At 56.1% G+C, this 27,967-nt stretch overlaps 1 protein-coding gene across 12 annotated transcripts in view; it reads right to left on the reverse strand.

Moving 5' to 3' along the window:
- The window catches only part of ABLIM2 (actin binding LIM protein family member 2), a 66,304-nt gene that overhangs the window by 22,634 nt on the left and 15,703 nt on the right, over positions 1-27,967 (reverse strand). For 3 of the 12 annotated variants that reach the window (XM_019626435.1, XM_019626433.1, XM_019626436.1), the window contains 10 exons: positions 27,230-27,328; positions 24,521-24,622; positions 23,986-24,039; positions 19,020-19,124; positions 17,975-18,027; positions 17,140-17,281; positions 7,465-7,526; positions 2,077-2,131; positions 728-735; positions 440-520 (listed from right to left, as the gene is read on the reverse strand). In XM_019626435.1, coding sequence (XP_019481980.1) covers positions 440-520; positions 728-735; positions 2,077-2,131; positions 7,465-7,526; positions 17,140-17,281; positions 17,975-18,027; positions 19,020-19,124; positions 23,986-24,039; positions 24,521-24,622; positions 27,230-27,328 — 761 coding nt within the window. Of the gene's footprint in view, positions 1-439; positions 521-668; positions 736-2,076; positions 2,132-7,464; positions 7,527-17,139; positions 17,282-17,974; positions 18,028-19,019; positions 19,125-23,985; positions 24,040-24,520; positions 24,623-27,229; positions 27,329-27,967 lie in introns of all 12 variants that reach the window. The other 9 variants (XM_019626440.1, XM_019626445.1, XM_019626434.1 and 6 more) reach the window with 8 other exon arrangements.

Consider the following 27,967-nt stretch of genomic DNA (forward strand, 5'->3'; position numbering starts at 1 on the left):
GACTGTAGTTAAGCTTGGGGGGAGTCAAAATTACACTCGGATTTCGACTGTGGTGAGGTCGGTGCCCCCACCCCCGTGCTGTACAAGGGTCAACTGTGCTTGCTCACCAGGGACCAGTTGGTTATTCATGAGACGTCATGAATCGTGACAATTTTTTCACTGTCAGCCCCCGGGGAAGGGAGGCGTGTGGCTGAGTAAAACACTGTTCCGAGCCTTCCCTGCCCAAACCACCAACCGCTGTGGCCTCTTTGCACAGCCGCCTTTGTTGGGCACACAAGCGCCACAAGCTCCTTCTCCAGCCTCGGAAACAACGCAGGTCCTCAAGGCCGAGCCCTCACCACGCCCTGCTCCATCCCCCGTGGGGACACTCAGGAGCCAGGGATGTCTGGAACCTGCAGAGCCTCTCTTGGTCAGAACGACCACCCAGGGCCCCTCTTACCTCCAGTCTCGTCCGGTCCACATCTCTGGGCAGTTTCACACGAATTCGGTTTGTGACGATGAGGGCATCATAAGGGTAGATCTGTTGGGGAGAGAAGCCACAGGTTCACCCCGGGAAGTGAGCGCCTGCTGGGTAAGCACTGAGCCCCGGCCAGGGGAGAGGTACATACTTGCGTCTGCATCTGACACACACATGTCATAGGGAAAGCACAACAAAAGGAACTTTTAACCTGGGCAGGTGCGGCGGCAGGAAGTGGTCAGCGCAGGTGAGGTGGGTGGCCCTTCTTACCTTGTATTCTGTAAGAGAAAGACCGGAGACCACAGGTGGCCATTTAGAAAGCACGGGAGCTGGGCCCAAAGGTGGCAGCTATCCTGTCCGGGGACCACCCCCTCCCTAGGCCGTAGTCGGCTGGGCCATGCTGGTCATCCCATCCCCCCAGCGGCTGCACTGGGGCCACAGGGGGAGGGGGGCTCTAAGGGTTTCAGCGAGAAACCAAGAACAGGAGGTGTGGTCAGGGGGCTGGAGCCAGACTGGGAGCCGGGTGCGGCACTGTCTCCTCTGTGGTCCGGGCTACTCTGAGAAAGCAGCCTGCCTCAGTTTACCTCTCTGTGGAGTGGACATTCCAGGCAGACGTTTTGGGGGTGTTACGGAGACTGATAGTCTTACTGGGGTCTAACCCACCAGCCTCTTACTGTCTTACTTTCTTAACACTTTAGTTCCTCCTTTTAAATTACTGAGCTTCGCACACTAGTGTTTAAAAGGTTTTCCCTCCAGACTAAAAACGTCCCGTTAAAACAAAACAAAACACATTGTATGAATAGGAGGCCTCCATGAACACACAGAACCCACAAAGTAGAAACTCTAGAACCCAGGCCACAAATCTATCTCTGGAGAAAGTTCCTGGCAGGGGTCCCAGGCAAGTGGAAACCGGTCCCTAAATTTCCCAGTGTGCTACGCGGGATCCTGGACGTGCCAGCTCTGAGCTCGGGGACTTGAGGAACCCCTTAGAGGAAGCAGGCTGAGACCCCCCCACACACACACACACACTCTGCCTTCCAGGACGAACCCCCCCACCCCACCCTCATCATCCTCTGGGTGACAGTATGAGTGAACATTGCACAGGCTCGGGGCCGGCTCAGAGCTGGCAGAGCCCTCGGTCAAGCACCTGCCACATGACCAGGGTCACGGCCAATCTCCCGGCAGGCAGCCCTCCTGAAGTCCACACAGCAAGCGAGGGTGGGAGGGTCTGACCCAGCTCCATTCGGCCCAGACCCAGGGGCCTTTCGCTGCGACTCTGCCTCCCTTAGTGCCACGAAATTTGCGGTGGGGAGTGGGCTGGCCTGTGCCCAGGCGTGGGACCGTTATTCCCATACAGATCTCTTGTCCCAAGAAACCAGAGTGACGCACAAGTCAGAACAGGGACTGACGGGAGAGAGGGAGGGCCTCAGAGAACGTCAGAATGGAGGTACACTGATCCTTGACTGGAAGAAGTGGGGACATGAGCACCCCGCCCCCCACGATGCTTGGAGCCTTCTGCCAGCTGGCCCTGGAGGGGGTGGTTTCAGAATGGGACTTGTGGGAACGTGTCAGTGACTCCCTGCCCCAGCCAGAGACCACAGGCGCCTCGCTCCTTGTACCTCGCGTGCCCCAGCTGGCATCCGGGTCTGCTCCACAAGAGGCCAGATTGGCGTTCTGGAAGAGAGAGAGAGAGGGTGGCAGGAGGCAGGCTGCAGGGGCAGGCGGCCACGCCTGGTCCTCTCCGCCTGGTGGGGAGGGTGTCGGACCACCGTGCCTCGAGACACCGGCTCCGGAAGGGGCACCTGTCTCAGCCTGGCAGGTTTGCTCTCACGCCTCCGGCCGCCTTCCAGCCTCTGCTGATCCTGCCTGTCCAGGCACCGCCAATGAGCCGCCTTTAAAGATGGCGGGCCTGGTCCCTGGGCTCTGCAGCTGGCGTGGACCCCGGTGGGCAGCTCATTAGGTGTGGGGCTCCAGCACAGTGGGGAGGCCGTTCCACGGGGGCCTCTGCTCCCCTCCAGACCCCGCCGTCCCCAGGTGCTCAGTGGCCGGTGTCTGTACAGCTTGGTGTGTCGTGAGCACTCCGTACCAAGTGGCTGTGACTGATGATACTCAGAAGGTGACACGCCAAGGGGATGTGGACCTGAGACGGGTGCCTCCCTCACCTGTCCATAGCATTGCTGGGAAGCTTTGTCATGTTAGTGCATCAACGACCTTGGATGTCTAGAAGTCTCCTTCCCTCTGCCAACCTGAAAATGTCACCCTGCCAACCATCAGGAGAGTCCTTCCTTCAACCCGGTAAGCACGCGCTGAGCCCTGCAGGGGTTTGTTGCTCTCTCCACCTTTCAACTGGGTGTTCACACTGGGAGCCAAGCTCTGTCGTGGCCATGCAGCCACTGCCCATGGGACTGAGACCCTTGAAGAAAACGTTTTACTCGGGCCCGTATCCCCAGTACCTGGTACAGGTCTGACTCTGGGTCAGGGCTCTCGGCCAGCACTCCCAGAATTGGGTTACAGGGGTCCAATTTCAAAGCAGGGAGTTCTGCAGGTAAAGGGGAAGCGATATTCTTCACCCCTGGATTCTGTTACAGGAAAAAGTGCTTTCAGCACTAATTCATTGCAAGAAGTGGTAAGTGAGGAGCTGGCCGCAGTCCTAGAGAGTGGGGGGCAGGGAAGACCCCAGAGAGCAGCAGGGACAAAGTCCCTCAGCCCAGACAGGGAAACTGAAGCGGTGAGAAGGGTAAGCATGTAAGTGCAGGGTTGGAGGCAGTCTTAGTTTAAACATTTGATATTTTGTTCATCATAGGGTTTTCTTTTGCATGAATTTGGATTTTAAGAAATATTGCATTAAAACATTTATCTTGATTACTGAGTCTTTTGTTAAGTGCCTCACTTGCCTCACCTCGTCCTAGCCCTGCCCCCCCCCCCGGCCAGGTGTCTGCTCCCACCCAGTGACTCTCCGTGACCTTCCACCTCCTCCATGGCACAGAACAATTCTCCTTAGTTTCAAGAACACATTTTGAGACATTTTTTCAGGACACAGACAAGCACCCGCAGGTATACCTGTCAGGGAATCTCGCGACAAACCTGCCAGCCACCTGCCTCCTGCCACCTGTCTGTGATACAGAAGAGAAATGCTGCCCCCTAGTGCCCACTGCCCCACATCACAGGCCGTCCAAACTCGAGGGCCACTGGCGCCATCTGGGGCAGATGGACACCCGCTCCTAGCGGCAAAACCAGCTTCCTCTGGTCCGCCAGCCTCTGGACAAGAGGCTGCCTCCTAGGTGGGGCATCGTCCGGTGCAGAGAGGGAGCACAGGATCAGCCCAGGGCAGTGACAGCAGCCTCCTGGTTCTCTAGGTGCCAAGTCAGGCTGGGATCTCAAGACTTCTCTGGTGCAAGGGAGCCTTGGATTGCTGCTCTGTGTGGGCTGGCAGGAGAGCTAAGGGGCCAGGGGAGCCCCACAAAGGTGGTGCCAACAGGCATGGCCCTGGCTGGTTCCCCTGCAGTTCTCAGCAGAGGGCCAGAGAATGTAAAAACAACAAATTATTGACCTCTCCCACCTGTGTGGCATTATCAGCTATCTGCTCTGCGGACACTTTTGCTAATCTCTGCTGCAACCTTTGGAGGTGGGCATGATTATCACCATTTTGTGGATGTAGCTCAGAGAGGTTAAGCAACTTGCCCAAGACCACACAGCAAATACACAGAAATGTAAAAAATGTAACTCCTGTGTTTTACTTTTCAAAAACTATACTAGAATTGCTAATAGCGGGAGTGAGGTTGTGGCCCTTCACCGCTGGCCTTGTGCTTCTCTTGCTAAAGCTCAGGCTGGATTGTGTCACGTCACTCAGAAGCCACTGACCTGGAAGTAAGAAGGGTCACGGCTTGCTTTTATAATCATTACTCAGGTGGGAACCACGCTGTAGAGCTTATGAGAAGATTTCACAGCCACAATGTTATTTGTTCTCACAGTAATTTTAACAGGTAAGGCTAATTGCTTTTTAAAGACAAGGAAACAGAGACTCGGAAAATGTATGTAACTTGCCCAGACAAAAACCCAGTCATTGGCAGAGCTGGGGTTTGAACTCGGGGCTGTCTGATGCCAACGCATACACATGCTCTTTCCAGCATTACAGTTGGAAAATATCGGGCTTCTTTAATTTGTTAAGGTTTTCTTCGTAGTCCACACACGTGAACATTTTTATAAATGCTTAACGGACACGTGAAAACCTGATTCGGAAGATATCCGTTTTCCTCATATTCCTGTGAGAGGGTGTTTGCTGTTTGCACTACTCACTTGCTGCATGGACTTTTCATTCCTTTTCCACTAGACCCATATGTCTGATTGCAAGAGTCACAGTCAAATCGCCTACCATTCTTGTTGTGACAGCAACCAATTTACTTGTAGTTTGTCAAGCTTGGGACATTTAAATTTATGCGTGCTACACCTGCTGTACATATTGTGTCACCGTGAACCAGCGTCCCTCTTTATGTTGGGTTGTCGGAAAAGTCATGACGTGTTTTTTTCTATGTTTTTCGTTGCAAAAACGCGTCGTGACTTTTCCGACAACCCAATGCTATTAAGTCTAACCTGACATCTCCGTCTCCTAGCTGGAGAATTCGGTCTGCTCATATTTAGCATTAGTTTCTCAAGATGGGACTCCTTCCAGGGGGCTACCACCAGGGTCTGTTGGCGGCCAGTGGTCCTTCTCTTAATAACAGGCCAGAGGGCACAGGCTGGCAGCAACGCTCCTCGTCCCCAGGAAAGCCTGTGGCACGTGGCTGCGTCCCTACTCACTCCACAGGGCGCTGTGAGCATGCGCCAAGGGCAGGCTCTGTGGCAGGCTGGTTGTCCGCACACGCTAACGAGCTCTGGGACATACGGTGCTGGCCCCTTGCCCCAAATCCCTCTCAGGGCAAGAACCAGGACAACCTCTGCCTCCCACGAACCGCTTCCCTTCTGTCCATCGGCCGATGAGAGCTACACAGCTGGCCGCTCGCCCCCGCGCCCTCACCAGGACCTCGGAGCTAAGCTTCCCCCGTCTTCCTCACATAATGTCTTCTGTTTGTTTCTGATATCATTTCCTCCTACGACTTCCTTCTCTCCTCCCTGTGACTTGGTGTCAGTGGGGTTTTGGTCACACGCAGTCTGCGTTTTTACTTTAGGCCACCAAGAACCCTTCCTGGAAGTGAAAACCAAGAGATGACTTAACAATGATGTGGGAGCACTGCGGCCACAGTAGGACAGGCGCTCATGGGGGACCGCCGGTGTGAAGGGAGGCAGCCCAGCGGCTCGCACGGCTGCACTGAAAAAGGCTGGCCGTTCAGAGATCAATTGTCTGGCCTCCCCACTGAGAAATGGGCATAAACTTACATAAGAGTCTTAGAAAGGGCTAAAAAATAAAAATAGGAGAGAACGTGAGCAGGGATGGGGTTCAGACCCCGCCAGTACTATTTACCGGTCCCCCAGGTGGGCAAGGTGAAAAGCTGAGCCTTCACGTGACCACGGATCCCACCTTTATGGGCTCCCCCCATAAAGCATATGCAGAAGGGCGCAGGGCTTCCTAACGCTGCTCCCGCCCCTCAGGGTGATGGTCACAGGGGTAGCTCTGCTCCTGCTCTGCTCTGAGTTGGAGAACAGCTGCTCCAGGTGAGCAGGGAACCTCCTGGGCCACTTCCCCACCGCCCTCAGGACCCAACACTGAGCTTCCTGGGGCCGTGGGCGTCCTGGGGACATGGGTCCGCTTTCTCAGGCCCCCATGTTCCACGTGGAACCTGAAGGGTGGAGAAGCCCACTGGACAGAATTCAAAGAGGCGTGCTCATGCGCATCCCCGACTCAGCACATTCCAGAACAAACGGGGGCAGCGGTTAGTGGGATGGGGCGGGGCCCCTGGAGTCTAACCACGCAGAGGCTCCGCCCAGGACAGACACAGCGCAGGTCCAACAGGGGCTGGGGAAGACAGAGACCAGAGGACGCCTGCGGCTCGGCTCGGGTGACAACCCCTGTGCTTAGACACGGCCCTGTGGCCTGGCCCCTGGCTACGAGATCCTCCTGGGGCGGGCTGCAGGCTGGCCCCTGCGTTACACACTTATTGCCGAGACCACGGCTGTGCAGCAAACGAGGACTCAGCTTTGAGTGGCTTCTGTTGAGGTCAAATTGCCTCATTTTGTGGACAAAGTACCTTGGTGGGAGGGGCTGCCAGGCGAGGGCAGGTCTCCTGGACTGTGTGTGGCGCGGAGGCTCTGCCCTGCCCGCCCTGCCCGAGGGGCGCTCGCTGGGGATCTCGTGAAGCCGTGGGAAGGGGGACAGAAGTGGATAACTCTTTGTCAGGGCCTCGCCCCTCTGTGGGGGACAAGTCAGGCACCAAACTATCTGGGCTCCCTGTCGGCTGTCCCGTGATCGGGAAAACCGGGGTGAGGGGATCTAACCAGCCTTCAGCTGGGAGCAGAGAAACCAACAACTGTGTGGACTCCAGTGACAATCACAGGCGCTAAAGGCCCCGTTAGTGGGGATAATGGTGATGGTGATAATAGTGGGGGGGCCCATGACACCATCTGTGGTGATACTGGTGACGGTGATAATCATAGGTGCCAATGACACCAGTGGTGGTGGCAGTGGTAACAATGGGGGGACAGTGGCACTTCTGGAAAGGAAGTGAGTCCTTGGCTCACATTTAAGGTCCTTGTTAGGCTCTGGGTCACAGAAGAAGGGGGTGGGTCAGGAGGGGACTTAACGAGGGTCTGATCACTCTGGGCGGCCCCCATCTCCCTGCCTCGCACGCTGAGGTCTTCCTGGGGGCGGGGGACTCGGGGGACTCGGGGGTGTTGCCCGTTCTGTCTGGCCTGGTCTGGAGAAGCAGCAGCATGGCCCCCGGGAGGAGCCGCAGGCAGAGGCAGGCAGGCGAGCGGGGTCCCTGGGCCCCTCCTCCTGGCTGTGTGACCGAGAAGCTGTACCCACAGTGATGTTAGTACACCGCGTGCCGTGCCGGGGGCGAGTGGGTACCTACCCGGTGGTCCAAGCCATTCTTGCCGTGTCCTGGGAGAGGGTCAGATTTGGAATAGGGGAATCCTGAAACAGATATAGCACAGCTCTGTCACACACGCGGGCAGGCTTGGCCAGGCGGGAGGACAGCTCAGCCCAGGCCAGCGGGACTGGGCAGGGGACAATGGTGGGCCCCTGGCAGTCACACCCTGCCTCCCTCGTGACCTCTGTCCCCAGGGTCTGAGGAAGAAGTCAGGGAGGGGGGACATCCCCGAGCCTGCCATGACACCAGGAAAACCCGGAGCCTGACCCTAACCCGGCGGGCACCTGTGCTCTCTGACAGCCAGAGGGAGACTGTCCCATCCTGTGCCAGAGTGGCAAATGGAGGCCCACCACCAACCAAAGGTGGCCTGGAGACCACGTTATTTTATTTTTTTAGATCTTGAGCTGTTTACAGTTGCGGGATTTCACATTAAAATCCTAATTCCTAGCTTCTCTCGGAATGAAAAAGGACCTTTCTGAGACACAGGGCCCTGGGTCCCCGTGAAAAGCCACAGTCTGATCTGTCGCTCACACCCAGGCTGGCCCTGGGGCTGGAGCTCCCCCAGGCAGCCCCTTCGGTGCCAGGGCTGGTGAAAGCACAGTGGGGGTCTCTGCAGTGCCCTCACACGCGGCTCAGAGGTGAGTGTGGGGTGCGGGCTGGAAAGGCGGACAAGTGGGCGAGCCTGGCTCCCTGGAGGAGCAGGGTTCCCCACCCAGGAAACAACCTAGCCCTCACTTCCCATTTCACAGAAGGGGATCCGAGGGCCCAACACGGAGGGACCTGCTCAAGATCACTCAGCCCCTTACCGTCCTGGGGTCCCTCCAGGACACACCTGCCTCCTGCTTTGCACATAGCCAGGCACACTCGGGGATGTGGGGCTGATGGGCTGAGGGTCTGAGGGGCCTGTGGCTGAGACACAGGAGCCACTTGTCAGCTGAAGATGCTAAAGCAGTAGTTCCCAAAGTGGGGGTCCCTGACACAGCAGCAGCCTCCACACCTGGGAACTTATAAGGAAGGCAAATCCTCAGGCCCCACCCAGACCGGCTGCGTCAGAATTCTGGGGCTGGGGTCTTGTGGTTCGAGGCATTCTGCTGCACACTGAGGCGGGGACACCGCTGCCCTACGGTCTCCAGAACAGCAGTGCCCGCTCCTGTACGCTTAGCCGCGCTAAGTCAGTGCTTTTCCACCTGGACGCACTGCAGTCACCTGGACGGACCCCCGTGCTCCGGTCTCACCATCTTGCCACCCCACACGAAGTGTAGAAACCTTCCCTCCACGGGGGTCACTTTACCCTAGTGACTTTTTAGCTACAATTCTCTCAGGTATCCCTTCTACCTACCTTGAACACCCACATCTGGTGGTATTGTAACTTTTGCTCCAACCATCAAATGTGATTTAAGAAACTCATGAAAAGAAGATGCACCTGTTAAATTCACCCGTATTTTTACCTATTCGGAGGTTCATCCCTCCCGCAGCTCCTCTGGTTACCATCTCCTTTCTGTTTGGAGAACTTCCTTTAGCCAAATCCATTATTGCCGAAAAATTCTCTTAAGCGTTCCTTTGTCCGAGAATGTCCTTACACTCCATTTATTCCTGGAGAATAGTGTCACCAATACAGAATTCACACCACAGCAATCTTCTGTCAGCACCTGGAAAACATGGTGTCCCTTCCTCCCAGTCTCCATGGTTTCTAATGAGAAATCGGCTGTCATTTGCATTGGTGTTCCCCTATAGAGAATCCGTCTTTTATCTGCTTTCAATAATTTTTTTTCTCTGTTTTTGGATTTTAGAAGTTTACTTATGATGTGATTTGGGGTGGATTCCTTTGGATTTACCCTACTTGAGACTCACTCAGTTTCTTGAATGTGTAGGTTTATGTCTTTTGCCAAATTTGGTAAGTTTTGAGCCATTGTTTCTTGCTTTCTTGCTTTTAAAAAAATATATATTTTATTGGGGAATTGGGGGAGGGGAACAGTGTTGGGAAATTAAGGGAGGGGGAACCGCCAAGTTGTTGTCCTTCAGTCTTAGTTGTGGAGGGCGCAGCTAGCTCAGCTCCAAGTCCAGTCGCACCTCTCAGCTCAAGGTGCTGTGTTACAATCTTAGTTGCTAGTGGGCGCAGCCACCATCCTATGCGGGAGTCGAACCAGCAGCCTCGTTGTGAAGAGCACACGCTCTATCGCCTGAGCCACACGGGCGGCACAGCTCAGCTCAAGTTGCCGAGTTCAGTCTTTAGTTGCAGGTGGGCGTAGCCACCATTCAAACGAGCAGCCTTGTTGTTAGGAGCACATGCTCTCACCAGCTGAGCCATCCTGGCACCTGTTGGCAGCTCAGCGGCAGCTTAGCTCGGACACAGCATCACTGGTCCATGTGGGAATCGAACTGGTGACCCCGTTGCTCAGAGCTCACACTCTTGGGCAAGCTCTTAACCAACTGAGCCACTCGGCCGGCCCCCATTGCTTCTTTCAATACTTCTTTCAGGCTCACTCTCTTTCTTCTCTCCTTCTGGGACTCCCATGATCCAACATTGCCCCACAGGCTCTGAGGCTCTGTTCGTTTCCTGCGCTTTTCTCTCTATTGTTCAGATTCACTGATTTCTCTTCTGTGATAGTCTCCATTCTGCTATTGAACCCATTCAGTGAATTTTTTATTTTGGTGATTTTATTTTCCAGTTGTACAATTTCCATTTAATAACTTATATTTCTTTGGTGAGATTGACTTTGTTTTTCAGTTATTTCAAGCGTATTTCTAACTGTTAAAGCATTTTTGTGATGCTGCCTTAAAGATCCTTAGATGTTTAACTCCAACATCTGATTCTTCTCGGTGTTGTATCTGTTTCTTTTCTTGTTCAAATAGTTCATCTTCGTGGTCTTTGGTGTAAGGATCACCTCTCTGTTGTTCCTGGGCATTTGGGGTATTATGTTGGGAGACTCTGGATGCTGGTTAAGTCTTCTGTCTTATCAGGCTGCCCCTCTTAACGCGTAGGGCCTGGCTTATTATGCGCTGTGGTTCGGAGACAATTTAGCTTTCGGAATGCTTGTCAGAGTGCTTTCTGGTCTGCTGGGTCCAGCTAGTGCTCACCGCCCAAGGAGATAAAATGTGCTTCTCTGGAAGCTCTGCAGCCCAAGTTGTGGTAGGAGACGCCGGCCATGGATGGAGAGGGGAGGAAATCACGTACCTGGTCACCTTGTGTCATGGGAGGTGGGGGACACAGGGTCCTGTGGTTTTCCTCCCGTCCCCTAGTCAGTCCACCTTCCTCTTTCTACCCTTCAGAGCTCTGTGGTTCCAACCTTGCCCTCAGCCGTCTTCTGGGACTGCCCTCGAGGCCCTGAGCACAGTCTGCTTAGGCCCGTGCCTCTTCTGTGTGGGCCTGTCAGACGTTAGAGTAACTGCTGGATGTGTGAGGAGAGGACTCCGGCAGGTGGACGACTGTTCCAGACACGACTCATCGTCACAGCATCCGGGGTGCTTGTGGGCCACTGACCACTAAGCCTGAGCCTCTCCTTGAGCAGGTCTGCATCAGGTTCACCAGGTTCATAACTGGTTTCTGTTCACTGAGGCAGGGGTATGGAACAGTGCAGCTGTGTGGCCCGGTGCAGGCACGGGTCCCCTCTCTGGGCTTGGTGTCCCCATCTGAGGAAGGAGGGGGCTGGAGCTCCCATCATCGCTAAGCGACTGAACTGGAAGCCCCTTGGACAGTCTGAGCTTCAGGCTTCAGAAGCAAGTGAGGGGGACGATGCTGAAAGCTCACCAAGGCCAGGCTTGGACTTGACCACGCTCTTCTGTGACCTCCCGCAGGGCCCGGGCTATCGGGTGTCGGGGCGCCCATGCATGAGCGCGAAAGCCCAGAGCCTTCCTGCCAGGAGGGCTGGAACACCCCCACTTTTACAGATGAGGTGATTTCAAATGCAGAAAAGCTTCCTTTCATGCCCAACATCACAGAGCCAATAACAAGCGGGGACTCATGGACCGACACCCAGATGTGGCGCTCTCTGCCCCCTTCGTGTGATCCCGTGGACACTGTTGCTGCCTTGTGTTAGCTGTGGCCTCCCTCATCCCCCAACCCCACCAGGAACAGCAGTGGGTCCCAAGAAGGGAGGAGGTGCTGCTCAGAGAAGACTGGATGCCCACCACCCAAGAACTCACAGAGAAGCTGCTACGAGCAAGTGAGGGAAGCACTGGGGTCTCCATTGGACCCTGATCCCCAGGAGCTGACAGGGGGCACAGAGCTTCCAGTAGGGCGGGGTGTCTAAGACCCCATGGCAGTGTTAGAGGGAGACACTGGCTCCTTACCATGAACGCCTGCGAGGCACAGTGGGGCCCAGGGATGTTTGCTGAAAGCAGAGTCCCCAACCATCCCGCAGTGAATGGCAGCAGGCTCCGCCTTGGGGAGCCCCGCTCTTGCACGTGGGCTGGGGTGGTCTCTACCAGTGAGGGACCACCGGTGGCTTCTCCTGGGCCAATGGCCTCTCCCTGATGTCTAGAGTTCCCATCGCTCTCTCTGGGGGCTGGACATGAGTAGAGGGCAGAGGGCACTCTGCCCACCCAGCTGGAGGCCAAGTCCCTCCCTAGGAGTGTCTGCACCAGGTGACCTCCTGGCCACCTGTGAGACGTAGGGGCGGCCAGATTCAAGCCCTCCGGCCCCCGTAGGCCTTTCCCTCCCTGCCTTCCTGGCTGACGCGCAGCTGGAGGCTTCAGGCCCCCTCCCCTCGCGTGGTGCTCTCCGCCTGGCAGCTCCTACCCCTCCCTCTTCCTGGTGCCTTCCCCACTTTTCTCTCTCCTTTCCTCCTCTGTTTTCACAGAGATGGGGACGGGAGAAGGAAGGGGAGCAGTTGGGGGCGGGGGGACAGGACAATGTCACCCGAGGTCCTTTTGGGAAAGTAACACGCACATAGGAACATGTTTTATCAGGCACACACCTGTGGAATGCCCTGGGTCCCAGGTCACCCACTGCCATGACCCAGGCCCATCTGGAGCTAAGGACCCTTGGGACTCTGCCTCCAGCCCAGGCCTCCTCCGAGGTCGCAGCCAGTCCGTCCACCTCCGGGCAGCTCAGCCTGGATGCCTCAGGCTCCCAACTCAACCTGAAGAACTCACCTCATTCAGCCCCAACTCTCAACAAAGGTGCCTGCACCTGCCGGAGCCAGCGCAGCCCCATGTCACCTGTCCCCCACACCTGTCCTCCTTCACTGCTCACACATGGTACCACCATCCAGACCCTTCCAGGGGCCTCCTGTGGCTTATCTGGACGCCCCACTCCCTTTCACTCTGGCCAGACAGCTTCCATTTTCTCCTCTGTGAAGCTGCCCATCCGTGTTTGAAACACACAGAGCTGCCCGCCTCATCTCCCTGCTCACAGCCCACGGTGCTGACCATCCCTAGTGGGCAGGATGGCACACGGACCACCGCGTCTCTGGCCAGTCCCTCTCTCGTCACCCCACCGGCTTCCTGTTCCCCAAATGGCCAGGCTGCTCTCCCTCCATACCTTTTACATACCGTTTGTGCTGCTTAACTGCCCCCGCAGGACACCCCCCAGGACATAAGGACACCCTCCCCTAGGACACTCCCAGGTCCCCTCTATGCACCCCCAGGACACCCCCAGGCTGGAGGATGACCATCACCTCCTACTGCCTTCCCTGCACCCCCTCAGTCCTGCTGAAACCTACATGAGGTGGGGTCAGGGTCTGCTGAGGACCTGCTGGGACCATCCCTTTACTCTGAGGCCAGGCTGGAGTCCTCGCAAGGCCAACAAAGCCCTGTGTGACACTGTACATCCCAGCGTCGCCCCCACCAGGGCCCCCTTGCCATCATGCACCCCCTGGGCCATGCCCCTACCTTTGTGAGGGGTGTCTCCCCAAGTCCCTGCACCTGTCAAGCCTACACCCCTCGAGCCTCTCAGACGTCACCCCCCTTCCCTGACCCCTGCGCCTAAAAGCACCCTCAGTACCTGCGAGCCTCTTGTCCTGTACGGCACTGAGGTGACTGGCTTCCTAACTGTCTGCACCCTGCCCCCCACTACAAAGTCAGCTCCTCGGGGCAGGGTGCTGTCTGCCTGAGCCTCTGCCCTACCCCACCGCCCCAAAATGGGACTCCATAGGGAGGGACAGACAGGTGGTGACAAAAATGCCAAAGTCACAGGCAGGGCTGGGGCACAGGGGCCCACCCACCTGAGCTACCTTGATTCTCACCCTGATCTCTGAGTGCAGCGTCCTTTCTAGAAATTCACTGAGTCCTCTGGGCAGGGTCTCCAGCTGGCTGGGGGGTTTGTCTGACGCTGACACACCTCTGACCACCCAGGGGGGGATGTGGGGACCTCAAAAGAGAGGACAGGACCTGACAGATCAGGAAGGTGGGACCCGAAGCAGTAGCAGGCCCATCCACGGGGTCTGGGCCAAGGGAAGGGCCCACATCAACTTGTGTCCCTCTGGGGGCCATAGGTCTCATCCTATAGGACTCAAGGCCCTCTTCTTGTAACAAAACAACCAACACCGTCCCTTTCCTGTGCAGAAATCAGGCCCATCAACAATCCAACCTACTACAAGCATAGTCCAGAGAATACCCTACGTGTACGAAAAAAGACAATAACAGTAGTCTATCATCAAATATGGATTTCAGGCCCTCTCTGGAGGGGGTGGCAGTGCTGGCTGAGAACCACTGCCATGGAGGAAAGAGATGTCACACCAGCTTGTCACTGCTGTCCAATCAACTGCTTCCCTGCTAGGGGATGGGGACTGGGCCATATTCACCACCACCTGTCCACTGCCTAGCACCGTGTCCAGCACATAGTAGGTGCTCAATGTTTGGTGGAGGGATGGATGGACGACTGACGGATGAAATCAGTCCCAGGCGAGATGTGCTGATGGTGTCATAAGTGGGATGAGTTGTGACCAGCCCCGGGAGCCCACAGGCGGTGGTGGGATGCACGTGTGCCCGCTCCCATCGGCATCACTGCCTGTCCCAGCCCCCTGCATGCTTCTCCAGGGCAGAGGCTGCTCTTGTCTTCTCAATCTGCCCCTCGGCGCCCGCACAGCGTCTGGCACAGAGTGGGTGCTCCATAAATACCCGTTGAATTTAATGCATCTCAATTCAACAGACATTTATTGAGAGCCCACTGTGTAGAGAGTCACAATCCTACCTCCCTTGGGTGTGCTACAGATGGCTGTCCCGGGGCGCAGGCGGGCGCACCTTGCTGAGTGCCAACGCTTTGTTTAGTAACAATTGTTCGCGAGTGGAACTGGTATCGATGGACTCACATTTGGGAGCTCAAAGGAACCCCGAGAGAAGGGGGACAACCCTCTGTGAGTGCTGCCCATCCGCTTAGATTTCCCAAGAGGCTGGCGAACAGCAAGGCACACCGGATCTAGGCACAGCCAGCAGCCTGGGTCCTCACTGCTACTTGCATGCACAGTGGAAACAAGGCGGCATCATCAGGACAGAAATAAAGGCATGACTGCAAGGGTCACACCTGGTGGGCCTCCCGCTCAGAGGACCTGACGTCAGAGCGCCAGCAGAAGGTGAAGAGATGACAGAGGCATTATCACTCATCATAAGCAGGTGTCAGCATGGAGAAGGGGACGGACACACACACACACACACACACACACACACACACACACACACACACACTGTTCGCCCAGTTAGATCATGAGTTCCAGCACAGCGATTCCTGCAGGCCAGGTGCACCCTGGATGGGAGTGGCCGTTTCCCATCTGTGGTTGCCAGGGGTTCCCAGCTTGTGACTGAAACGTAACCGCAGGGGCGGGGTTGACACACAAGCCCTTTCAGGTGTGCAACTGGCAGGCTGAAACAGCTGGCACAGCCTCTGGGCCTCGCAGGGTCTACCACCTGCGGGGTGCCCGGGACAACCCCAGGGCACCTCGTTCTGGCATTTGCAGATGAGGAAGCCGTGCAAGAGGGGAAAGCAACACGCACAGGCCACACATCACGTCAGAGACACAGGGGCCCGGGGTGGCTGGTCTCCTGCCCGAGCTTCTCCCCACACGGTGCCCCCTCCTGTCTCAGTCAGAGCCCCAGGCAGGCCGCGAAGAGAAGTGGGAACCCCTGAGGGCAGCAGCTGGCCTCCACTGAGGAGCTCAGGGGAGGTGATGGGCGTGCCACCAGCTTTGCAAGAGAAGGACCAAAAGCTGGAAGAGACCACCTGAGATGCCCAGACAATTTCCTGAGAGCTCTGGGCCTGGGGGCTGAGGCCTTGAGGCCCCAGTGGGAGGGTCACTGAGGTGCTTTAAGCTGGTGCGACATAGGTTCACCACCTTCAAAAACAATCGCCAGGAAAACAGGAGCACAAAGCGGATGGTGTGTGCTGATGGCCGGGGCAGATGCCAGTCAGGCTCCGCCTGGGCCCTGGGTGGCTGGGAGGACCGGCTGCCAATGCCTGATTCTCCTGTGACCAGCCCTGCACCCCTCCCCCTGCCTGCTGGCAGGACAGGCAGCCTGCCACATCCCTGCCATTCTGGACGAGTCCCTCTGGGGGACGTTTCGGGTATGCCCTTCCCATGGTGACATCAGCCCTGTGCGCCAGCTCTGAGAGCCCAGCATTTAGAGAGCTGCGTCCCGGGGGGGACAGAGGCGTGGGGTGCATACAGGCACCGACTTACAAAGATCACACAGAAAACAATAAGCTTTCCTTCGTTTAGAGTTCTTTAACGACGATCATTTCCAAGCTTCTTCACTTTCCTCTCCCCTTTCATTTGTAAGACAGTTTACAACGTACACGCATGAGGATGAGGATGACAGTGATAAAGTGTTTGCTGAGCATCCGCTATGGGCCAGACAGGGTGCGGGCTGCGTGCGTGTGTCACTCCTTCGGGTCTCTAACAGCCTGGGCAGGCAGACCGCTGGAGCTGAGGCCCAGGGACGGGCCTAGCGCCCGTGGTCACAGGCCAGTCAGTGGTGAGCGGGGATCTGAACTCGGGTCTGTCTCGGGGCAAAGCCAGCATCTTTCCTCTGTGTCCTCACGCCCACAGCCATCCCCTCCTGGCCTCTGTGTCCAGGCTAAGCCTCCAGGTTCCCACAGAAAACCACCCACAGCCTGCGGGGGCCCGAGGACCACGCCCGGATCTCCTGAGAGACTTCACTGCTGTTCTCCTGTAATTTACAGCCTCCGGAAATGAGGGCCATTATTTGGAGGTTTGCCCTCCTCCTAAGTCAGGCTTCACGGCCCCCCAGAGTCAAGCAGACATCATCTTTGTCTCCTGTGCCCCCTGAGGATATAAAGCCCTAGCTCCTCCCTCGCTCAGGAAGAGCACAGGAGATGGGGAAATGCCGTCACCGACTCCGAGTCTGGACTCGCCGCCTGGACCATGTGCGCGTCTGCTCTGGAGGGAAGTGGGCCCTCTGCTTCCAGCCTGGCAGCCCAGGAGCCCCTTTCTCCCGCCTAGCCTCTCTGCCCTCTTGCCGGCTCTGGAGAGTTCTAGGAGACGGGCTGGCACGGCCTGGGACCAGCACACTCGCTAACGGGTGTCAGTCTGAGGGAAATCAGCAAGCAGCAAAAGGTCTCCCTCCTGCCTGTTGGTTTGATCCTATGTTTTTTTTTTAAGGAGAAAGGCTTAGATCTGGGGGATGGGCTCAAAGTTGGGGGCCCCTTTGCTGCGAGGCCTTTTGTGCCACTTTTACAGCTCCTTGCTCAGAAGAACCACTCACGTGAGTAAAAGTTGTCTCCTGGCATTGTTTGGAGAGGGTCTCTCTCGGGCCCACTACTGTGGGACAGAGACTGGCTGTCTAGGTCTGGGGAGTTTGTCCTAGTGTGTGCGTCCTCCTTGAGAATCAACCAGCTGGCCTTCTGCTGAGAAAAAAAAAAAAGTAACGTGAATTTTGAGGTCATCAGCAATGGCACTGCCCCATTTTACAGATGAGGAAACTGAGGTGTAGGGAGGTCCAGGGCCCAGATGGCTTCCCATGGGGAGAGCCAGCGGAGCCAGCCTGGGGCTCTTCCCACACTCACCTACACACAAGCAAAGGGGGCCTTCCTTCTCAGGGCAGGGCGGGCAAACAGTCGGGGGCCCACCCTGCGTGCGGTCTGCCTCTGCAGTGAGAGCGTTAGGGGAACACACTCAGGCATCCCTCATGCATCACCTCAGGCTGCTCCCAGAGTGGTGTCACTACACAGAGGCGGGGTGGCCCCAAAGCCTAAGAGGTGGACTCTGGGGCTCTTTACGGAAAGCGCCTGCCAAGCCTGCTCTAGAACAATCGTCTCAGTGCCCCGAGAACACACTGTGGTTTATTTGCCTGTGGTTTCAGACGTGTCCTCAGTTAAGGACCATCATAAGGACTTCGGGAGCAGCTGTGCTGGCCCCACGTGTGAGGAGGCTGGTGGGACCGCCTCTTGGATTTGGTCCCTGGTCCACGTGGCCTCGCGGGACCTTGCAGGAACGGGGCCCGAGAGACGGACCCTGAGGTTTCCCACTGGACAAGTGCCCACAGAGCCAGGTTTCTACCTGAACAAGCTGGTTCTAAACCGGATCCGCTCCCGCATTACCTTCCTGATATCCTGGTCCAAACTTCCATCCTCCCCATCCAGTCGCCTCGAGGCTGAAAGGCAAAAGTCAATTTGTCAAGGTCACACACCATGTATCCTGGGTTTCCGCGTCACACCCATGCTCAAAAGTGGAAAACAATCAAAGGTCACCAGTACGAGTGCCTTTTGAGGTCCCTGCAGAACAGTGGCTGGGGGGTGGTGGTGGCTGTGTGCCTTTGTACATGACAGTCCTTAAAATTGAGAGCAGGTGGGTGAAGTGAAGCCTAATTAAAATTCCAGCCAACCCTCCCCCCCCCATGCAAAGAGGTGGCCATGTTTTCAGTGCAGCCACTCGGCATTTTGAAGAACGCACTTTCTACCGCCCAAGTTTAACTTCAAAGTCAGAGACGGTCTCAGTCATCCAGCGCCTCCCTCGTGTGTCGGCCTCAGCGGGTGGGGCACGGACACTACTGCCTATCCCCACACACCCACTTTACAGATCAGAGGACTGAGGCTCAAAGTGATAACACGCCTTTCTCAAGATCATGGATAAGCGAGCGGGTGGCAGAGGCTGACATATGAACCCAGGCAGTCTGACTCCAGGGTCCTTCCTCTGTCTGCCCACCTCACTGCTGGCCACCCACAAGTCACAAAACGGTAAGCGTTATGCCACCAGAAACAGTCCATGAAGAGCAGTACAGAGGGTACAGCGTACACACAGCGATGCCCACAATGGGGCAGAGCAAGCAAGTTCTCTCCCAAGAAAGCTCTGTGGAGCTGAGTCATGAGGTGTCTACGTTCTCCACTGGCCTTTTTTTTGGGGGGGGGATGGGGGGCAGGGTGCTTGTCACCCAGCTGACATGATCTCCTACCAAGTATGATGAAACATGTCCCACAAGGGTGTGCTGACAGTTCTCAGTATCCAGTTCAGCCATGGAAGACCCATCCTGTGCGCCCTGTCCTAAACACGGACCCCATGCACTGAGCAATTAAAGGAACCCCAGGTCCTTCCCACCCACCATGGAGACTGAGGCCGCCGTAAGGACCGCCTGGGTGGGCTCCTTACCTGCAGCCTGCGGAGGGCTTTTGGAGCACCCTGCCTTGTGCGCCACCAAGGACAAGACTGACATCAGGCCCGAGAGCTGGGAAATTGGGGACTGGGCTACAGGACCTTGACAAGATAAGGCCACAGTTGAAGACCGTTCTGGATATGCTGACGTTCGTTACTCCCGACGGCTACCTGTCTCTCCTTCTTCCAGGAGAGAGTGATTGTCAACGTGAAAATAAAAACTCTGCCCTCTCTGCTCGCAGAGGGAAATTAACAAGCCTGCTCAAGGAACGCCATGACAGAGAGAGGTGGGGGTGGGGGACACGGGACGGGGCGCTCAGAGGGGGATGCATGCCCGTCAGCGTGGGCTCTCCTGTTCCCCAGACAACGGCTGGACATTGCCAGGCAGCGGAACCCTAGAGTGTCTGGCCATACATCAGCCGTGACTCTTGGTGGCCATCCAGCAAGCCCCAAGGACAATCAGGCCAATGGCTATTTGGAGCTGTGACGGGGCACTGCCATCATGCAGCCCAGAGAAGGTCTGCTGGTCCGAGTGAGTGAGGCGCATCCCTGAACAGCCCTCAGAGGCCCCCAAGTGGGCCCACACTTGGAGTACTTTGCAAGTGTAACGAAGAGGTCCCACCAAAAGGGCCCATTGGGATGTGAAATCCCAGCCCTTGGAGTTCAGGCCACGCTGGGTTCAAGGACTTCACACAGCCATAGATGACATGTTGGGCCAGACACGAGAAGTAGGGCTCAAAAACAGCCCTCCTTTCATCGAGGGGGACAGTCCTCTGAGAGCGCATTTGCTCGGCGCATACCAGCTCTACTAGGCGTGCGCAGCTTAACCAGACTCAGACAAACGCCCTTCCAGAGCTCGCTTGCCAGCCCACAGAAGAACACGACAGGGTCTCTTGAGAAGTGGGAGCCGGGCAGGAAACCCCAGGAACCCCGTGTTTTGTATCATTTGCGGCCTGCTTCCTTACCAGCTCAGAGCCTCAGTTTCCTGATCTGTAAAGTGGGCTAATGATGCCCATCCCTCCGAGGTGTGAGGAGCACATGAGATAACATGTGGATGTCATAATGTAATGGGGAGTTCAGGTTTCAAAAATTCAGAGTAAACATCGGGCTGACTTTGAGCCTGATGTACAGGACGCTGTTTCAGTGTCAGGAAGACAGAGCCACTCAGAAGAACCAAAGAAATCGGGGTAACTGTGTCTTTCCTTCCACACGAGGCAGCTCCTGCTGAGTCTGCAATGCATTTGGTAGAGGAACCCTCTTGGGAAAGGCTGACGTCCTCTCCCCGTGTCCCTCAGAACCTGTGTTGGCGGCATCCTGATGGGGTGGGGGATGTCTCTAACCTTCTTCCTGGATACAGAGCCCCCCTACCCTTTCCTCCTGTCCTAAGAAAGGACCCCCAAACCAAAACAAGACTCAACCCCACTACACAGGAATCCTAGACTGACGCAAGACGTGACCACTTCCTGTTTTAAACCAGGGGCCCAAGAAATAGCACAAAATGGGTGCCACGTGGGGTCACCTTTACTGTCTGGTCTGGGTGGGAGGCTCTGAGAGGCGGGAGGGCAGAAGTGAGCACCCCCCATCAGTGGACAGTCGGAGGTGATGGGACACCGTCCTGCCTCCTGGGCCCGTGTGCCACTCACACGGCCGTCTGACGACTCATGTCTGTTTACAAATGAAACAGAACATTTGGTGAAATACAGGTCCTGTGCCAACATCTGGACAGCCAACTTCCTGGGACGTTGGGGCAGCGTTCTTTCTGCTCTTGAGTTCATTTTAGACAGCCTAAAAGCTGGGCCCGGCTCACTCTGCCAAGGCCTCTACCACCAGAAAGTCCCCACTCTGTGCCAAGAATCCAATCGGACTCACGAAAACCCCTTCAGGCCCGGGAGCGAGCGAGATGGCCTTGAACCCCACACTCCAGAATGAGACCGGCTCTGAGAGGGAAGTGTTTCGGCCAGTGACGGAGCGGGGAGCGAGGTGGCTGGGACTGGAATCCCATCTGCCTCACACAGTAACTGGGCTGAACGCTGCGAGTGACTCAGGATATGCAAGAAGGCCCCAGAAATGGCCGCGGTGGCCCCTGAGCAGCACGGGCAGTGGTGGGGGCGCCCCACTGCACCGTGCCCCAGGCCACCCGCGTGGACCCTGCGGCAGGTCTGCTCCCGACCACACAGGGAAGGGCTCATCCTGTCCTTCCTTTCCCACCCATTTCCTTCGGTTCCCTTTCTTCTCTTTCTTATTCTTTTATTTAAAAAGCCATTAAATAGTAACCAAGTAGAGTTGGAACTGATGTAGTACAAGAAAATACTGTTGGGCCCTAAATGCTGTAAAATGACAGGAGGGTCAGGGGTCGGAGGTCAGGGTCAGGCAGACCTGGGTGTGGACCTCAGCTCAGCCACTGACTGGTCACTTCACGGCCCCAGCCTCAGCTTCCTCGCCTATGATAACACTAGTCTCAGCATGTCGAGATGAAATGAGCTATCGTGTGTCAAGTACCCAGCACATGGCAGTGATGAATTCAATGGCAGCTACATGAATGCAGCTATGCGAATGCTAATTAATCATCTTGGTCCCCAACACCAGTGTCCCCACCCCAGCCCTGCAGACCTGGCCACCCTCATGGCTGGAGGCTTCTCTCCCAAAGACAGGAATGGGACTAGAACATCAGGAAAGAGTGATGCTAACTAAAAAACAAACAAACAGAAAACTTCGGACGATTTGGAAATAGAGTTGAAAAGTAAGATCGTTAATTACAAAGCATAATTTTTAGCTGTCGAATATATTTTCTTAAACTAATTAAATGGTCCAGTAAGTCAATGTCATCACCCAGAGTCTGTTTCAGCAAAGTTTGGAAATGAAAACGATGGCTTCTCAAGCCTGAGTTGTGCTCCTCTCTTCCCAAGAGATGACCAGATGGTCAGTTTTCTGAGATTTGGGGGGGGGGGGCGGGGAAGGGCTGCATGGGGGTTTAAACTCGCACACACATGCATGTTCAAACACACACATGCATGCTCACACACACACACTTCTGACAGGATATAGTCCCACTGGATTGGATAATCTTATAAAATCAAAATATCTCAGATGTATTGGAAATCAAATGCATCCCAATACATCCATCATTTTCTGAGGACTATCTACGGAAAGCCGGTTAAGAAGAGTACACACGACATGCTGAACCCTCAGTTCATGGCCTATTTTCATCCAAATAGGCACTCTATAAAATGTATTTCATAAAAGAATCAACACGCCCAAATTCTGGAATGTTAAAAGGGTTTTGGCCGTTGTCCAGGGTCTAGTCCAATAGGAATTACTTGCCTTTGTATACGGGAGGCATTTCTATCCAGATTAAAAACAGCACAAAGGTTATCAGTGGTAATAAACTGACTCTCTCCACTGCACGATTCAGTTAAAGGGCTTCCTGTCGGAAGTCGTTAGTCCTAGATCTGCCTCGGTCACACAGGTGAGCATTTCGTCATCTGACTTCCTGCGTCTTGCCCTCCTCAGGGGCTTTGCGTGAAGGGCATGTTTGAGGCTGATACCGGCCACGTTATCATTCCCACCTGCAGGACGAGGACAGATCATGCAGCCCCCACGCAGCTCTGAACTCAGGCACCGATGGAAAGCAGCACTCGATGTGCCTGCTCCTTCCTCCAGCTGGGCCTCAGTCTCCCCACTTGTAACACAAGGGAGCTGGTCTGGACACTCTCTAAGGGCCGTGGGGTCTACCTAGCCCATCCCTCTCGGATCCCTCCGGAAGATCTGTGCTCCAAACTTCTCGGGCTGAGGGGCAACAGTAAAAATCCCTGCCTTCTGGGAACCCAGGAGTTTTCATTCATTTTTTTCTTCCTTGGGATGAGGAAGAAATAAATACACAAAGCACAGGGGCTGCTGCAGTCAAGGAGAACCATCTTTAAAATCCCTGTTATTTGCATAACTGGACCACGGATTTGTCAGTAAGTCACAGAAAGCACACTTCCGAAGGATCCCACCCAGCAGTGTCCAGCCAGTTGTCGACGTGGGACGTGGCTGCTTTATTTGGCGCATCTAAACAAGAACTTCAAGTATGGGAATTCCTCTTCCCGTCCCCCCACTGACTTGATAGCAACCCCCATCACATGCACAGCACTTTATAGTTTAAGACGTGCTTCCACGTTCAGTATCCCATCTGGTCCTCACAAGCAGCCTGTGAAGGGGCTGCGTGGAGGGATCCGTCCTATTTTGCAGATGAGAAAACAAGCGGCTCAGGCTGGTGAAGCAACAGCCCCCAATCACCCAGCAATTCGGTGAGGAAACAGGACACCTTGAGTCTTCTCCCCTGCCCCACGGCCCAGCCATCTGCTCCCTGCGCACCTGTCCCCGCTTGGCGCACGTGGAGTGGAGGTGGGTGGGAACCTCTAGAGAGAAACTGAGGGCCAATAGACACCCTTGCCAGTAGGCCTCTGCAGCCGGCATCTGCTATTGCAAGAAACCCCCCTAGCTGAAGGCGAGGTCATTCATTCTATCATCAGAAATTCTCACAACACGGGACCTAAACACGCAGAAATGAATGACTGATTCTGCTTTGTTCTGTTTTCCACCCATCAGGCTGGCCCAGGCTGTGGCCCAAGAAGCCTCCATCCCTCACCATCTTGGCTGCAGTCAGTCTGGCTGCTTCTCTCAAAGTAGCAAAATCAAAGCCACAGAAGCCAGCGGTTGGTATAAACGCCCACCCCAAGCCTGGCCGATGCGTGTCAGCCTCGGGTTTATAACACAGACGTGTCCTTACGGACTGCCTTTCACTGTAAGTTATGGGGAGGCCTCTTGGGGACCTACGAGTGCGTCTGTGTTTAACATGCAAGCTGCTGGGGCCTCCTGGTGGCCCCGTCATGGACCAGCACAGCAGAAGGAAGCATTGAGAAGCACAGGGGACGGGCATGCGTGCAGGGGACGCCACAGCAGCAGAGGAAACCGACTGTACCATGCTGTTTGTAGATGGGGGGTTTCCTATAGATGTTATCTTTTACGCCAGTGTCTGGGAAGGAAGAAAGAAAAAAAGGAGAGAAGAAAGCAGGGTGAGCAAGCAGACTGATGGTTTCCGTTCTACTGATTTTTTGGTCAACACTCACCAGTCACCCAGATTTAGAAACTCCAGAAAGGATCTGGGACCCCGCAAGTGGCTGACACCCAGACCCCACACCTCAGACCAAGCCTCACTGAGGCCAGGTGCCATCCCCGGTTTGAAGGGAGCAGACAAAGTGGGGGGCCAGCGACAGGGTGGGACCCCCACCAGCCCGGATGGCCCCTTCTCTCTGCCCATTTCCCAGGAGGGCAAAAATGTCCCCCTGTGTTTATGGGGCTTGGGGAGAAACGAACACATAGAAACCCATTTGCTGATTTTTAAAGAACCTCAGAATTTGGGGGGCGGGGGATGGAGAGGCGAGGCAGACTCTCCGACAGTTCAGATGCAAGCAGCTGGTCTGCACGGGGAGCTGCCCGTGTGTCGGGGTGCCTACCTGGGACGTGGAAATGTCGAGGAGCCTGCTGGTAGGTGCTGGGGGGAGGCTTGCTGTCGGAGAGCACGGAGAGGCTGGGGGTGCTCCGGCCACTTTCACTGCCTCCAGGCAGAAGGGCAAAGGCAGCGGATAGAAGAGAGGAAGGGAAGCAAAGCAGAGCGTTTCAAGCTTGAGAGCTTATTCCCAGGGAGCCCCATCTCCCCTGCCTGTGGAGCCCCCTAAACCCTCTCCTCAGGGGAGGGAGCAGGGTCCCCACGACATCTCCACACTGAGCCCAACGACTTGTTAATCCAACCTCGTGTCCACCCCCTCAATGGCGCCCTGCCAAAGGCACAGTAGCTCCCACGGCTGATCGCGAGCTGGTTCCTAGTTCGTGGGAAAGCTGGGTGGCGTCTGGGCAGAGCCCCACTCTCCTCGGGGTACACAGGGGGTGGGGGCTGCTCTGCCTTGGCTGCTGTTTAAATCCCAGGAATCGAAAATTCACCAGCACTGGAGCCTTCCTTCCTAAGTATCCTCGTATAAAAAGGTGCTGCTTTACTGGGGAATCCACAAGTGAGCATTCAACAGGACGAATGTGCTAGAATTCGTCAAAATCTGTCCTTACAAGCCTCCAGGTAAATTTTACAACGCAGCTGCGGGAGAAGAAGACAAAGGCAGTGTCCGCCAGCTGCTGCCCTCCTAGATGAAGCTATTCTCGGGCGAATTACATGGAGAGAGCCCTTGGGTTCGGGCTCTGATTCCTTACCCCACCTGGGTCTGTAATTTCTGTTTTGTGGACAAGGTAGGATTATCAAGTCACAAACGTGCGTGGCCACAGTTCCTGTGGAAGCCCCCCCCCCAACCCCTGCCCCCTCGTATTTTAGGAATGACATGAGAGACAGACGCGATGGCACTGGACACTCTGGATGATGGCCGCACGGCTCATTTCCACAGGGCGCTCATAGGGCACAGCCCATGTCCTCTCCCGCTGGCCTCAGGAAACCCTCTGCCACCTGAGACGACAGCATGGGAAAGGGCCACCCTCAACCCCCTCCAGGTGTGGCCGTTCAAAGCTGCAGGACCCTGAGGTGATACGTGACCAAGTGGCACTTCAACAGCAGGTGAGCGCCATGCAGACCTGGACGTGGACAGGCCGGGACGGCGTGGCAGGCTGACGAGAAAGGCGCGGGCTCAGAGAGCGCGTGTGCGTGGGTGGGTGCCCTGGGGCCTAGGGGCAGCGTGGGTCCCGCTGGAACAGACCACAGCCAGCGGCCCACACTGGCTGAGGCCACAAGGGGGCTGCTGAGGACAGCATCGGGCATCTTCCCGAGCATGGCGCCAACCTCACCTGTCAGCACTGATGGGGCTTCAGTAGATGATTGTCCCACCCACCATGGCATGAACCCCGCTTTTCCCTCGGCTGCCGCCCTCCAGCATAGCCCAGGGCCTCTGCAGCCGCGTGCTTGTCCAGGGGCCTGCACCTCCCTGGGGGGCAGGGGCTGTAGACTCTGTCACAGGACTCCTGTCCCCTCCCCCGCAGTCCCCAAGTCTATAGTGCAGTGTCCTCCTACGTCACAAGCAGGATTCTGTGTGTATCTGTGCACATTTATCTAAGGAGGGCCTTCAGCTGCCATCAGACGCTCAGGGGGCCCCAGACCCAGGGGCAGCTGGGGACTCACGCCCACCCGCTCACTGTTGCCTCGACCCCGCACGGGGCCACGAGGAGTGCTGTGCCCGTGTCAGCTCTCCGGATGCCCAGGACAGCCCTTTTGCCTGTCCCCTGGTCCTTTTGGCACAGAAGGTGCTTCCTGAGACACTCTCCACCCAGCAGCTGTAGGGCACGGGACTTCACGTGTCTCCAGGGAATCAGCCCTGAGAGTCAGCGAGGGCTGTATAACAAATCCCACGGCTGGGGTCTTAAACCACAGCCATGTATTTCTCACAGTTCTGGAGGCCGGAAGTCCCAACCAAGGTCTTGGCAGGGCTGTTTCTGGCGACAGCCCGCTTCCTGGCTTGTAGACAACCATCTGTCCTCACACAGCCTCTCCTCTGAACACACAGAGTGACAGGGAGACCTCCTGGAGTCTTTCCTAGTCTGTAAGGCCACCAATCCTACAGGACGAGGGCCCCGCCTTTACGACTTCATGTGGCCTTAATAACCTCCTAACGACCCTTTTCCAAATCCATCACGCTAGGGGTTAGGGCTTCAACACACAAATTTGGGGGACACAATTCAGTCCATAGCATATGGAAACCAGGAGCTCGGCCGTTTTCCTAGTGGGATGCATGTACACACGTCCATGCAGGGGTTTGCATGGTCGGCGGGTCCGCCAGGCTGCCCTGCTTGGAGGCTATGGACAGGTCACCCCTCTCCAGCTGTTAGCTTCAGCTCCTGATAACCGTGGCTAGCAGTCCCTACGCTCCACGGAGCTGACTGACGTGGGAATAAAATGAGATGACGAAGGACCACGGGCGGGCACTCGTTTGGTGAGGCCGAGTCCCCTCTCCCTGCAGCTCTCCACCTCCACTCCTCCTTTACACCACAAGTGGCCTACGTTTTCCTCCCAGGAACATTTACACACGGACAAAAACAGCTGGACTCACAAGACACAGAGCGAGGCACAGGCGTGAGACACAGGGCTTGGGGGAGCCATGCGGTGACACAGACACGAGACCGACGCGTGGGGACGCTCTGCCAGCACCCACAGCCCGCAGCACTGCGCGCCTTACCTCGGAAGTAGGGGATGTAATGATGTCTGAACACGGATGTAGGGCTTGGGTGTTGGGACAGGGACAGGCAGCTACTGGTACCAACACTCGCAGTACCAGCTGCGGGCAACAGAGAGCACGTCAGAGCCCGCCCCGCACTGCTGGCCACAGAGCCACAGAAGAGTCCTAGGCCCCCCTCGCCAGGGACGTTTCTGCTTCCTCTCGCCTGCGATGCAGCCTTTTTGAAGGGGGGTCTCCAGTCTGCTCCAGGCTCGGAGGGAGGAAGTCCTGCCCTCTGGGGGACAGGGTGGCGGCCCCCAGGGCTGCTGGATGGGAGCGTCTGGCCCTGTCTGTTACCCCACCTGGGGGCTCTTTGGGATCAAGGACCCAGGTGGAGAGCAGCCGGCCAGACCAGGGTGTGCATGGACTGTCACCTGACAATCACACAGCCTCACCAGCCAAGATTCAGGTCTGGGCTCTCCCGGGTTACCACCTGGCTGGGAACAGTCCACAAGCCCAGGTGACCCAAATTATGGTGGTCAGGGGTCAGCAGAGGGGCCCTCAGAGAGGCCGAGGGCCCTTCACTCCCTGACTCACCTGCTCGCCTGCTCACTCACTCACTCACTCATTCACTCACTCACTCACTCACTCACTCACTCATTCACTCATTCACTCACTCATTCATTCACTTGCTCATTCATTCACTCCTTAACTCATTCATTCACTCCTTTACTAACTCACTCACTCACTTGCTCACTC

This window comes from Hipposideros armiger, unplaced genomic scaffold (genome assembly GCF_001890085.2).
Source record: "Hipposideros armiger isolate ML-2016 unplaced genomic scaffold, ASM189008v1 scaffold_677, whole genome shotgun sequence".
Taxonomy (NCBI): Eukaryota; Metazoa; Chordata; class Mammalia; order Chiroptera; family Hipposideridae; genus Hipposideros; species Hipposideros armiger.